The 13,219-nt window shown below is 35.5% G+C and overlaps 1 protein-coding gene across 1 annotated transcript in view; it reads right to left on the bottom strand.

The window, feature by feature from the left end:
* ANKFN1 (ankyrin repeat and fibronectin type III domain containing 1) overlaps window positions 1–13,219 on the bottom strand; it is a 294,650-nt gene that overhangs the window by 123,839 nt on the left and 157,592 nt on the right. The window contains exon 4 of the mRNA XM_008072011.1: window positions 1,029–1,230. Within this exon, the coding sequence (XP_008070202.1) occupies window positions 1,029–1,230 (202 nt within the window). The remainder of the gene's footprint in view (window positions 1–1,028; window positions 1,231–13,219) is intronic.

The raw sequence follows: 13,219 nt of genomic DNA, 5'->3' as shown, positions 1-13,219 counted from the left end.
AGTTAAAATGCTGCCCTGGTCCACAGTTGTGTATTTGTTTCTGACTCTTAGAATTTCTAATTTCTCATGTGCCATATTTACTCTCACTCTTAAGTCATTTCCTCCTCCAAGCTTTTGTTGGCAAACTGTGGCAGGCTTCTATCTGGAAAGGCTAGGACTCGTTTCTGTTTTAAGAGCAAACAAATGGTGCCATTACCTTCAGCAAAAATACCCATGCTGAGCATGTTAATATTATGCCCTCAGCTTTTACTGAAGGCCAATATAATAAACTATTACAGGAGAATGTCTGTAACATCATCAGTTCCACTCTTTATGCCATTCTCTATTACATAATTTACTATAATATCTACAAAAGCCAAAGGACTTAGCAACAGGAGAATGTTCATTTCTCCTGATAGACTGATATATTTTTAGTCATCAGCTAATGGGGTGATATAACCAATTATGTTTTCTTTTCTACTTTGCCTGGGAACTCAAAGATAGATGTAATAATAAACTTCAGGTACAGGTACTCAGTTTTTGGTATATCGATTTCGATTTCTATTCTCACCATCAGTATTTTCTTATTTTTTCTAGTTTTTTCTTTTTTCTTCTCTCTCCCTCACACATCTGTTTTATAATATATGCACATTCTTTGCTTGGATTCTGTTTTGCCTGGCTTTGGAAAGCATGTGGGGTATATATTGGAAATAAGTAAATAATATTATTATTTTATGAACATTGGAGATTTCAGAAAGCCCATTTAATCTGACAGTTGGTATTTGTCAAGCTTATTTTTGAGATAGGTTTCTCTGATCTAGTAGTCTTAGAAAAATTAAGGAAAAGGTAAGGGGAACATCTCACAATCACTCCAACTTTGTCTAATGATATTGATATGTGCAGTTCCTGCCTTACCTGACTCTATTCCAGCATTTATAAAATTATAAGCATCAACTTCTGAAGTAAATGTGAATTCTCTAAGAATCTCCTTAAACCCAAACATAACTGAACAAACTGAACTGATAAAAGAATAAAAAGAGTTTTGTTACCACCGAGGTCTTTCTGAGACTCAGCCGATCAGTTCTTGTTCTAAAATAGGCCTCATCAAATGAAGAGTGGCTCCCCTTCAGTTTCTCAGAGAGGTTCCTGTACAGGCGTTTGGCAGCATTAGGAGATGATGGGGCACTATGTTTTTTTGACTGAGAAAGATGTAAATTCTGCATTTGTTGGGTCATTTTCACACGGCAGTTCCTAAGAAGAGGAAAATCTGATGTTGTATTTTTTACACCACAAAATTATAAGTTGACAAAGAATTTTATCATCTCCAGTAACTATCTGAAATCCTAATACAATATTATAGCTGGAAGGAATCTTAGAGATCATCAGACCCATCTTCTTCATATTATAGAAGAGAAAACTGAAACCCAGAGAAAGGAAGTAGCTTGTTCATGACCACAGAGCTAAGTGGTAGCAGGAATGAAATGACAACCTCCATTTACTCTATAAACATATTCATTTATATACAAACATATAAGATATGAACCTCTACTCAAGTCTTTTGGTCTCTATTCCAGTTGAAGAAGTATCAATCTGTAACCTAGGGGGTCTACTCAATTCCTCTTGGGTGCGTGTAATTGGGACTTTTCTATGTACCTTCTCCTAGATGCTGACTTCTCCTGGGTGTATAAGAAACAGAATCTGTTCCCTGTACAGCCCCCTTCTCTTGAGATAGCAGTTACATTGTGCCTGTCATCTGAGGCTTTGTGAAATACTCCAGTAATCAGAGGCTTGGGAGATTTGTATCCATGGACTCATCCCTACCCACCTCAGATACACTGTGTAGGGTCTACTAGAACACTCACTACTTGCATTCTCCAAGTAGTACTTGACTGTTGTTCCAGAAATCTCTAATGAATGCCCACCAGTGTCCCACCTGAAGTCGGTTTCCTGGAGATCAGCCATAACATTTCAAAATCCACCCACCATTATTTTTGATGTTGCTATTGAAATATTAGTGCTACCAAGACTGTGGCATATGTGTGTATACTGGATGAATAAATGTATGAATGAAATAATCCAGCAAGGTAGTTGTGTGCAAAATGTCTCCACACCTAGTTGCAGTCTCTGATGCACTGGGCCCAGGGCTCTCTGCAACATGCTGCTGCCTTCCCACCATCTCCCCTCAATTTTTTGTAAATCTAACTTTTTAACTGATACAAAACAGACATACACATTTTGAGGACCTATGTGATGATTTAATACTTTCCTATAATTTATAAAAATCAAATCAGTATCTTGGGATATCCATCACCTGAAGTATTTAGGAGCTTAGTATATAAGACAACTCATGAAAGCAAATGCATTTGTTATAGAAGCCACTCAACAAGCAATTTAGAATACAATGAATACACATATAAGAGATTGTTGCATCAAATATACTAAAGTACTCCCAGAAACTTCATTTCCTCCTTATGCCTCTGAATAAAGTTCCAATTTCATTAGTACCAGCTAACCTTGATTTACTTTCACTTTAACAAATGGAGATCCATCTTTATTACATTATTAATTGTCCTTAGGCACCTTTTAAAACTTGTTTGCAACTTCCTCCAAGACAAAAAGACTTCCGAGTTCCTTTTAGGGTGGTCCCACTTGATCAGTTTCAGTAATGTCCTTCCTACCTAGATTTAGCTAAATGGACATAATTTACATTTGGGAGGATGATGTAAAGCATTGTCTCTATCATGTATGTATGTGAGGGTGTGTTTTAATAAATCTTTAGTAATCTTTTAATTTTCTCAAAAGCAGAAATGAAAAGGATAGCTGATCTGGCATTTTCCCCTTCCCACTACAAATCCTTTACTTTTTATTCAATAGCAGTTACAGGATTTTCTTTAATATATTTCTTTCTATTCCCACAAAAATTCCAGATTCATATGTAAGCTGACTCACATGGGGATTGCTTTAGCCTCTTTCTTTCTGCCTTCTGTCTCTAGCCTTTTCCTTCAACATTAATGCCCCAATTCAAGCCATCTGCCTTGTCTACATCATTATCGTTTCCCAAATAACTCTACATTCTTTTTGTATCTCCCACATTGCCCAGGAGTAATAAATAAATTCTTGTCGATTGATTAAATTCCAGCTACTTGCCCTCTAACTGATGACACCTACCCACATGGCCCGTTTTGTCTTTGCTCATCTCCCATCTGTTCCCTTCAGTCAAAATAGGTTGACTTTCTCTGTCTCTCTGACTTCCTTTCTGTCCTCCTCCAGCTGTCCCTTCCTTCCAGGCTATTCTTTAGTTGTTTTCTACTCTTCTAGCTTTCATATATCACTATGTTTTATTTTTCTCCTCTATATTTAAAATTTTGTCAGATAAGAGATTGTGAGAAAGACAACTTTCTGTTAAATGTTCTCATAAATATGCATGCTTCTCCCAACTAACTGTGCTCTTAAATCTTACCCTATGGAAAGAGACAAGCACTTAAGAATCAATGCAGCCTTGGCTCTGGATTTTGGCAGAACCAAGCTTGAACCCTGATATTACCTGTAATCTATGTGACTTTCTTTGGGCACCTTATTTAGATTCCCTGAGTTTATGTCATCATTTGTAAAAAGAAAGTTTATTTCTTACAGGGTTATGAATATTAAATTAATAAACAAATGAAAAGTGTCTGTCCTATTTGGTATATAATAGTCACTGAATGGTCATTATTATTAAGCTTATTGTAAGTCTTATTCCCAAACTAATGACACTAAAGTATATTGTAATATTTTTTTTGCTTGTTTTAAACATTGTGTTGAAATCTAATTTTATTTACTTATTATAATATTTAGTTTTTATTTGGATAAAAATATAAGCTGATATATTGTAGTATATAGGTTCACAGTAACTTAAAGTAAAACAGAAATGGGAAGTAGAACTTCAAACTGTTGGAGGAAAGAGTAAATAAAGACTAACAGAAATTTAAAAAGAAAACATAATAAATAGAAAATGTGAAATGAAGTAATAAGGTTAAGATTAAATGTATCTGTGAACACAAAACATTCAAAAGTTTACTTTTTCTCTAAAAGACAAAAGCTCTCCGACTGGAATGTTTAAAAAGCCATTTACAGGTGGTACCCTTAAATAAACGGTTTCACATAAAGATTTCACATAAAGATTAAAAATTAAAAAATACAATGTCAATGGGAATAGCAGAGAAAGGGCCATAAAAAATCCTCTCCTTCATGAAAGCAATGAGAATGCATGCAAAAATGGTCAGAATTCATCTTTTTAGAATCCTGGAATTAATTAACTTTTTCAGATTCCTGGAAATTAGTTAAAGTCTTACAGCAATCCTGGAAATCTTCATTCAGGAGAAATGGCTGAATTTAGTAAGAACAGCAGGCTTTATGGCATTTTAACTTGTCCTATTCCCATCTTCCCCAGCTCTGGGTGAGGGGGGAGTCAACATTTTATATTCATGGTACAAACAAACAAGCAAACAAACAAACAAACAATAGGCTGTAAGCCGTTGGAAGGGGCAGAATGTATTGGAACTCCTTCAAAACGATTTTTGGAGAATTGCACTATTTGGCCTGTTTGGTTGTTCCTTGGAGGATCCTACTTATAAGGTTCTTATCTTTATTTGATTTGACTTAGAGCTCACCAAGGGCAAGTAATTTTTTCTTCCAGAGTGTTTTCAAAAATAAATATCAACAATTGTCTAAAATTTCTTAAAAGCTGGAAAATGAGAGGTCCATGGAGGGTTTTGAAAAGCTCTGGCATATTCCTGGGAATCTAGCAGACCACATGCATACCCAGGGATGGTAGCATGCCCAGAAAAGACCTGAGAAGATCCCAAGTCCTCATCTCTCTCTGACTTTGGGGTTATGTGCAAGTAGGAAGCGGAGACTAAGGCAGAATTGTCAACTTCCTGGCTGCTTGTTGAAGGTGTTCCTCAACACACATACAAAGCCCTTCAGCAAAGTCCATATACTAACAGTTCCAGGCATTTAAGGAAATCTCAATTCTTAGCTGGCTACTAAGTTAACCAAGCAGAGACTTCAGTGGCCACATATGACCAAAACAAAATAAAAACAAACAAACAAAAAACTTTACAGATTTCATTCTAAAAAAGTCACTAAGCAACAACAAGCACTGGGGTAGGGTGTCTAATTTGATTTCTAGTTTTGCCACATTATATTATTAAAATGCCTAGTTTTCAACAAAAAATTCAGACATGCAAAGACACAAAATTATGTCTCATACTTAAAATAAAGCAGTTAAATGTTGAAGAAGCTTAAATGTTGAACTTATTATGCAAAGACTTTAAATTAGCTATTTAAAATATGTTCAAAGAACTAAACTATGTCTAAAGAAATTAAGAAAATTATAAGAATGATGTCTCACCAAACAGAGAATATTAGCAAAGAGATATAAATTATAAAACAAACCAAAAACCAAATATAAATTTTGGAGTTGAAAAGTACAATAACAGAAATAAAAAAAATTCACTAACGGGCTCGACAGCAGATTTGAGCCGGCAGAAGAAAGAATCAGCAAACTTAAAGATAGACCAATTGAGATTATTGAATTTGAAGAGCAGAAAGAAAGAAAAAGAAGAAAAATGAAGAGTCTGTGGAACACTGTCAAGTGTACCAACATACACACAATAGGAGTCCCAGAAGAAGAAGGGGAGTGTAGAAAGCATATTTGAAGAAATAATGGCCAAAATATTCTCAAATTTGGTTTATAAAACATTACCCTATATCCACAAGACTCAATGAACACTAAGTAGGTAAACTCAAAGAGAGCTATGCCTAGATATATCATAATCAAACTGTCAAAAACCAAAGACAGAGAATCTTCAAGACACTAGAAAGAAATGATTCATCACATACAAAAGGATCCTCAAAAAGATTAATAGTTAATTTCTCGCCAGATACCATAGAGCCAGCAGGAAGTAAAATGGCATAATCAAATAAGAATTTCTCTGCCCAAAATAACTATACTTCAAAAATGAAGATGAAATTAAGCTATTGCCAGACAAATAAAAACTGGGAGAATTTGGTATTAGACCTTCTCTACAACAAATACTAATTGGTCTCCCTCAGGATAAAATGAAAGGAACACTAGACAATAATTCAAATCTATGTGAGAAAAGAAATAGCATTGGTAAGGAAACTACATAGGTAAATATAAAATACAGTAAAAATATGAAAGATAGTATATTTTTTGTTTATAAGTATTTTTTCTTTCTGATTTAAGTAACATTGAAGTAGAAATGAAATGAACAAAACAATTCCATTTATAATAGCATCAAAAAGATTAAAATACTTAGGAACAAATTTAACAAAAGAAGTATAAAACAAACTTTCTGAAAACTATAAAACATTGTGAAACAAAGAAAATCTAAATCAATGGAAAGACATTCTCTTTTCATAGATCAGAAGTCTTGATATTGCCAAGCCAATAGGAGGCACCAACTAGAAAATGGAGAATAAGGTGGTGATATTTACCCCTCTACTTCGTTGGGTAGCCCTTTCTATATAACTGTCTTCTCTGCATTATGGAAATTGCTTTCTCCCTTTGTTCCTTCAGGTTTCACCATTCCTTACTGGGTTTCCTTAACATGTTCACTCCTTTGTAAATGTTCTTATTATTAACCTGTCCTCAGTTACTCTGTTTAAATGTGCCATATGATTCTTTCTGGTATGTAACACATCATATAATCCCAATAGCTCCCATAAGAGCATCTTGAAAATGATAGCAACAGTATTCTTTGGATCTTTGAATTGAAATATAAAAAAAGACTCAAATGTTGAATAAAGTATATGAAAATATGATGAGTAAAATAGATACAGAATGTTTAATGAAGACTGGGCAGGGAAACTATGTTTTGTTAAGTCTGGTATGTTACTCTTCAGAGAGCAATCCTTGTTAGTCACTTTCACTGAAAAACACATAGGTTGAAGACTGTCATTACATTTTATTCCATTCTTCAACCCTAGGATAATCACGATGGTTTGAAGCAGAGTATTTAAAGTAGGGACTCTGAAATAAGACTGATCTAACTTCAGGTCCTGGCTTTTCTACTTATTAACTATGTAACCAAACTTGTTTAGCTTCAATTTCCTCAACATCATAATAATAGTCATGTAATAGTCTAAAAAGGGATATCAGAGTTTCCCTGTTAGAATACATTATTTAGCAAAACAGGTGCTTAATAAGTGTTGGCTATTGGCTCAGAACACCTTTTTTGAGGTATAGTTGGCATATAATAAACTGCATGTGCTTAAAGGTGACAATTCGATTAGCTTTGGTATAAGTGTACACCCATGAAATCATTGCTACAGTCAAGATAATGAACATATTCATCATCAAAAGTTTCTTTATGTCTCTTTGTAATCTTTTCCCCTCCTCCTCTGATTTAATCCCCTTTTTTGCCCCTACTATTCCCAGAGAACTATTGATATGCTTTCTGATACTTTAGATTAGGTTTCATTTTCTAGAATTTTATGTAAATGGAATCATCAGTATGCACACTTTTAACAAAATCCAACTTCTTTAACTCAGTTTATATTTTGAGATTCATCCATATTGTATCAATAGTTCTTCATTATTTGTTGCTGAGTAGTATTCTATTTTATGGATATGCTACTACTTATTTATCCATTTGTTAGATATTATTTTAACAAGAAAAATGAAAACCCATGGGGTTTGCTCTAAAGAAATAAGATACATCATTTTCTTCCTTCAGAAAGGCTTAGGGAACTCCAAAAAGAAAGGAACACGTGGCTGGTTAAAAGTGGGCTGGTCTCTACAGCGTGGCTACAGGACCAGGCTTTAGGAGCTAACTAGCTAGGAGGAGACCCTTTTATGTCAAAGTGAATTTCTAGGCTTCTACATTTTTTCTCACGTCATAATCATTTCTCCTGTCCCAAAATCTTTAACAACACTCATATTAACAGTCTGACAACCATTTAAGGAAGAAATGATACCAGTTCTACATAAAACTCTCAAAAATCTGGCTCATTTTCAAGGCTGGCATTGGCCTTGATACTAAAACCAGAAAAAAGATACTACTAGAAAAGAAAGACATGGAGCAACATCTTTCATGAACACGGAGACAAAAACTTCAACAAAATGTTAGCAAATAAAACCCAGCAGTCCAACAGTGTATATAAAGGCTAATATATCATGACCAGGCAGGGCTTATTCCAGGAAAGTAAGGTTAGTATAACATGCAACCAAACATAAATGTCAATGTAATTTACTACACTGAAAGAATAAGGAAGAAAAACCATATAATCATCTGCATAGATTCAGAAAGAGAAGTTCCATTTAACAATATATAACATTCATTCATAATAATAAAAAAAGTTCAGGAATATCAGGGAACTTCTTCTACCTGATAAAGAAAATCTACAAAAACCTATAGCCAACATCATACTTAATCATTCAAGATCAATTGCTTCTTTCTAGGATCAGAAACAAGGCAAGAATGTCTACTTCTACCTTTTCTATTGTACTTGGCATCCTAGGCAGTGAGTAGGGCAAGAAAAATAAATAAAAGTTATATATTAAAAAGAAAGAAGTGAGATAGTTTTCATTTGCAGATGACATGAAAGTTTATAAATAATAATCTAATAACTACAAAAATCTACTTAGGTATAAATATAAAAAGCCCATATGCTGTATTACATGGCATTATGAATGAAATTAAAGAAGATTTAAATAAACACACATATATGCCCTGTTCAAGGATTGGAAGAATTAGTATTAAGTTGTTAATTCTTCCAAATTGACCTATACATTCAATACATTTACATTCAGGCAAAATCCTAGCAGACGTTTTATTTTTTGTAGGAATTGTCAAGTGCATTCTAAAATTTGTATAGAAATGGAGAGGAACTAAAATAACCAAAACAATTTTGAAAAACACAAAGCTAGAAGACTTACACTACCCAGTTTCAAGACTCTCTATAAAGCTACAGTAATTAAAACATATGGATTGGTTTAAGGATAGCCATATAGATAAAGAAAATGGCATAAGGATAGAAATATAAATGATGAAACAAAAAAGAGAGCCCAGAAATAATCTTCATGTATATGGTCGATTGATTTCTGGAAAAAGTATCAAGGTAGCTCATTAGGGAAAAAGATAACCTTTTCAACAAATTGTGTTAGGACAATGGAATTTCATATTAAAAAAGTAGAGACCCTCAATCCCTACTTAACATTGTATACAAAAATTAAAATAGATCATACAAAGGAGGGAGACCTCAACAAACCAGAATTATCTGTTGGAGGGCAGGCCATACAGACTTCTCTTGCTAGATAAGTGTTCTAGGAACCTATCGACATCAGTGTTCAAGCTAGTGTTGTTGTGAGAGGCTGCATTTGGCTTCAGTGATTAAAAAAAAAAAAAAAAAAAAAAAAAATATATATATATATATATATATATGCTGTCAACGTGCTTGCCCATTTCATGAGTGATTTATGAATGCACCTGCCCACACCGTGCTCAGTGTTCAGCAGTTTTGATCCCAAACAGCATGACTCCCCCTTACCCTACCCTTACTGTTCACCCAAGCTTACTATGAGTGACATTTTTTTTTTGTTTGTTTCCAGGAATAAAAAAAGTTCTCAAAGGAAAACGTTTTTCCGATGTAGAAGAGGTGAAACAAAAAATAGCAGAATCACTAAAAGGCATCAAAATCGACAAGTTCAAAACCTGTTTTGAGCAAAGAAAAAACATCTCGATAGGTGTACTGCATCAAAGAGTATTTTGAAGGTGACTGAAGTTTAAACATGTAAGAATAAGTATACAATTTTTAATAAAGAAATTCTGGATTTTGGGGGTCCTTTCTTGTAGACCTAAATGTAAAAGCTAAAATTATACATTTTTTCCCTAAACATAGAAAAAAAACTTTGTGAACTTGGATAAGGAACAGATTTTAACCAGGTGTGGTGGGGTGGGTCATGGCTATAATCTCAGCATTTTGGGAGGTTGAAGCTGGAGGGCTGCTTGAACCCAAGAGTTCAAGGCCAGTCTAGGCAATATAGCTAGACGTTGTCTCTACAAAATTTTTTTTAAAAAATTGGCTGTGTGTGGTGGCATGTACCTGTAGTTCCAGCTTCTTGGGAGGCTGAGGTGGGAGGATTGCCTGACTTCAGGAGGTTGAGGCTGAATTCCAGCCTGGGAGACAGAGTGAGATCTCGACTAAAAAAAAATAATATTTTTTAGAGGAGACCCAAACCATAAAGTAATTGATAAATTGAACTTCATTGAAAGCTTCTTCTCTTTGAGATATTCTAGACTGATCTCAGGTACCCTTTGGCAACTTGTATAGGTCCTATGAATACATGTAGAGCCAAGCTGTAAAGAGAGAATAACAGTAGCCTGGAGAATTCAGGTCAGACTAGATCAAAATGACAACAGGGGAGCCTCCCAGATTTGCTTCACAACCACCTGTTCTCTGGGCTTTACTCCTTGCTCGGAGTGTCTTGGCTACCACCATCCTATCTCCTAACCCACCAGATGCCTCAGGCAGTGGACTTGTTTTGGCATGGCCTCCTCATGCTTGCTGTGACAGTAAATGCAGCAGCCCTGACCCAGCAAGACCTATGGAAGCTCCAGCTTCAGTTGTGTCTACCCTGATTAGGTAACACTATCTGGAAATGGTAAACAATGGACCAATAAGAGATAGGACACTGGCTGTAGTCAGCAGTTAACTTCTATGTTCCTCACCTGTAGACTGTTCTGAGGGCTTCCTGGAAACCATCACGTACAATGATAATATGTTTTCTTGTGAAGTGATTGCTATTTCAGTCACAGTTTCCTTTATTTGTTTTCCTTTGCTTCTTGACTCATTTCCCTTTTTTCTTTCATTTTTGATGCCCTGAGGTTTTATCTCTCAATACCTGGTAGAACATTTGCTACTGGCTTTACCTCAAGTGTGTTTTCCTAGGCTAAAACAAAATGTAATAGTGACCCTTTGAGGAAGTAGGTGTTGTTACTATATCCTCACTTATTTGTTTTTTTGAGTTGGAGTCTCACTTTATCACCCAGGCTGGAATACAGTGGCACAATCATAGCTCACTGCAGCCTCAACCTTCTGGGAGCAGGCAATCTTTCCACCTCAGCCTCACAAATAGCTGGTACTGTAGGTGCATGTCACCCCATCCAACTAATTTTTTAATTTTTTGTAGAGATGAGGTCACGCTATGTTACCCAGGCTGGTCTTGAACTCCTAGGCTGAAGCAATCTTCTTACCTCAGCCTCCCAAAGTGCTAGGATTATAGGTGTGAGCCACTGCACCTGGGCTATGTCCACATTTTAATAAGGCCCAGATAGGTTAGAAAATTTATCCAAGATCTTACAGCCAGTAACTGGAGCAGCAGGTTTTGAACTCTGGATCCAAGGCCCATGCACTTAACAACTCTGCCACTATTATTTCTAAGGGACCCTGGTCCGACTGCATGTCAGTTTCTTCTTCCTAGGTCTTGATTCTGAAGACAAGACTTCTTGTCCTCAATATGAATTCTGGCACTTCCAGAGTTTATGTTTCACTGAAGCTTGGTTGTAGATTTTTTCAGTATATTTGTACTGTGAAAAAATATCTGAGCCAGTTTGGATGAGGAACAATTGTAAGACATGGCATATTAGAAACAGGAGCTCTAGATATTCTTGACAGCCGGGTAGACAGATATATTCAGTGAAGGGAACATTTCTGACTGGAACAAGATTGCTCTTCAGGCTGTGATGTGAACTAAGGGAACTCAGGCTTCAATCTGCCTGTCACAAGGCAGAAAAGAAAATTTGACCCCTTCCATTCCACACCTGCTGTTAACATGACAGGGTGCCTTTGATTGCTAAAGGGTGGCCAATTCTACTACAATAATGACATATAACAGAATGGAAGCAACCTTTCCAGTTCCTGTGCAGTCTTTGAAAAGTCATCTAACTCCACAGCAAAAGAACTCTATTTTTTTTTTTTAAGTTTGAAAGTCTATGTTTATGATGAAGACAATGGAAAGACAATTAGTACTGATTCTACAAATGCTTACGGATAATCTACTTTGCACCTTATGTGTTCTGTGATAGACACTGAGGATTAAAAGGTGAATAAGATAGTGTTCCACATAGTGTAACTGTCTTGGTTTGCCTAAGACTGAGGGTTTTCTCAGGATGCAGGACTTTCAGTGCTAAAAGTGGGAGAATCCTAGGCAAATTGAAATAAGTTGGTTATACTACCTATCCCCAAAGAGCTCAGAGGCTAGAAAGGAAGACAGTTATGCAATTGTGTAGCTTTTAAATAATGTCATATATGAAATTGTGGAATAATAATCTTTGTTTATACTTCTATAGCACTTTCTGTGAGCCAGGCACTATTTAGAATAATGCCTGTCTTTCCCAGCACCATTTACTGAAAAGGTTCTCTTCTCCCCAGTAGTTGTTGCTGGAGGCTTGGTCGAAGATGAGTTGGTTGAGAAATTGAGGTTTTGCTTCTGGAATCTCTATCCTGTTCCATTAGTCTAATGTCTGTTCTTGTACCAATACCAGGCAGTTTTGATTATGATAGCCTTATAATAAAATTTAAATTCTGGAAGTGTGATACCTCCCGCTTTGTTTCTTTTGCTCAGGATTGTTTTGGCTATTTGTGGTTGTTTTGTTTCTATATGAATTTCTGTATTGTTGTTTTCAGGTCTGAGAAGAATGGTGATTAATGGGTATTGTGTTGAATCTGTAGATTGCCTTGGGTAGTATGGACATCTTAACAATGTTCATTCTTCTAATCCATGAGCATGGAATATTTTTTCCATTTGTTTGTGTCTTTTTGGATTTTTTTGAGCAGTATTTTGTAGTTTTCATTGTAAAGGTCTTTCACTAGAATGAAACAGGACCCCTACCTATCACCATACACAAAAATCATCTCTAAATGGATCAAAGACCTAAATGTAAAACTTTGAACTATAAGAATCCTAGAAAACATAGGAGACACCCTTACATAAATTGGAATAGGCAACCAATTCCTGGTCAGAACCCCAAAAGCCCATGCTGTAAGAGATAAGATTGACAAGTGGGACCTCATCAAACTGAAAAGTTTCCACAAAGCAAAATAAACCATCAAGAAAGCAGAGAGACAGCCCACAGAACGGGAAAAAATATTTGCCAACTGTATATCTGACAAAGGCCTAACATCCAGGATCTATAAGAAACTCAAATGTGCTGAAAGGAAAAAAATGAACAAC

Source organism: Carlito syrichta, unplaced genomic scaffold, assembly GCF_000164805.1.
Source record: "Carlito syrichta isolate Samal-C Ts95f unplaced genomic scaffold, Tarsius_syrichta-2.0.1 Scaffold314811, whole genome shotgun sequence".
Taxonomy (NCBI): Eukaryota; Metazoa; Chordata; class Mammalia; order Primates; family Tarsiidae; genus Carlito; species Carlito syrichta.
This window is presented reverse-complemented; position numbering and strand designations above follow the sequence as displayed.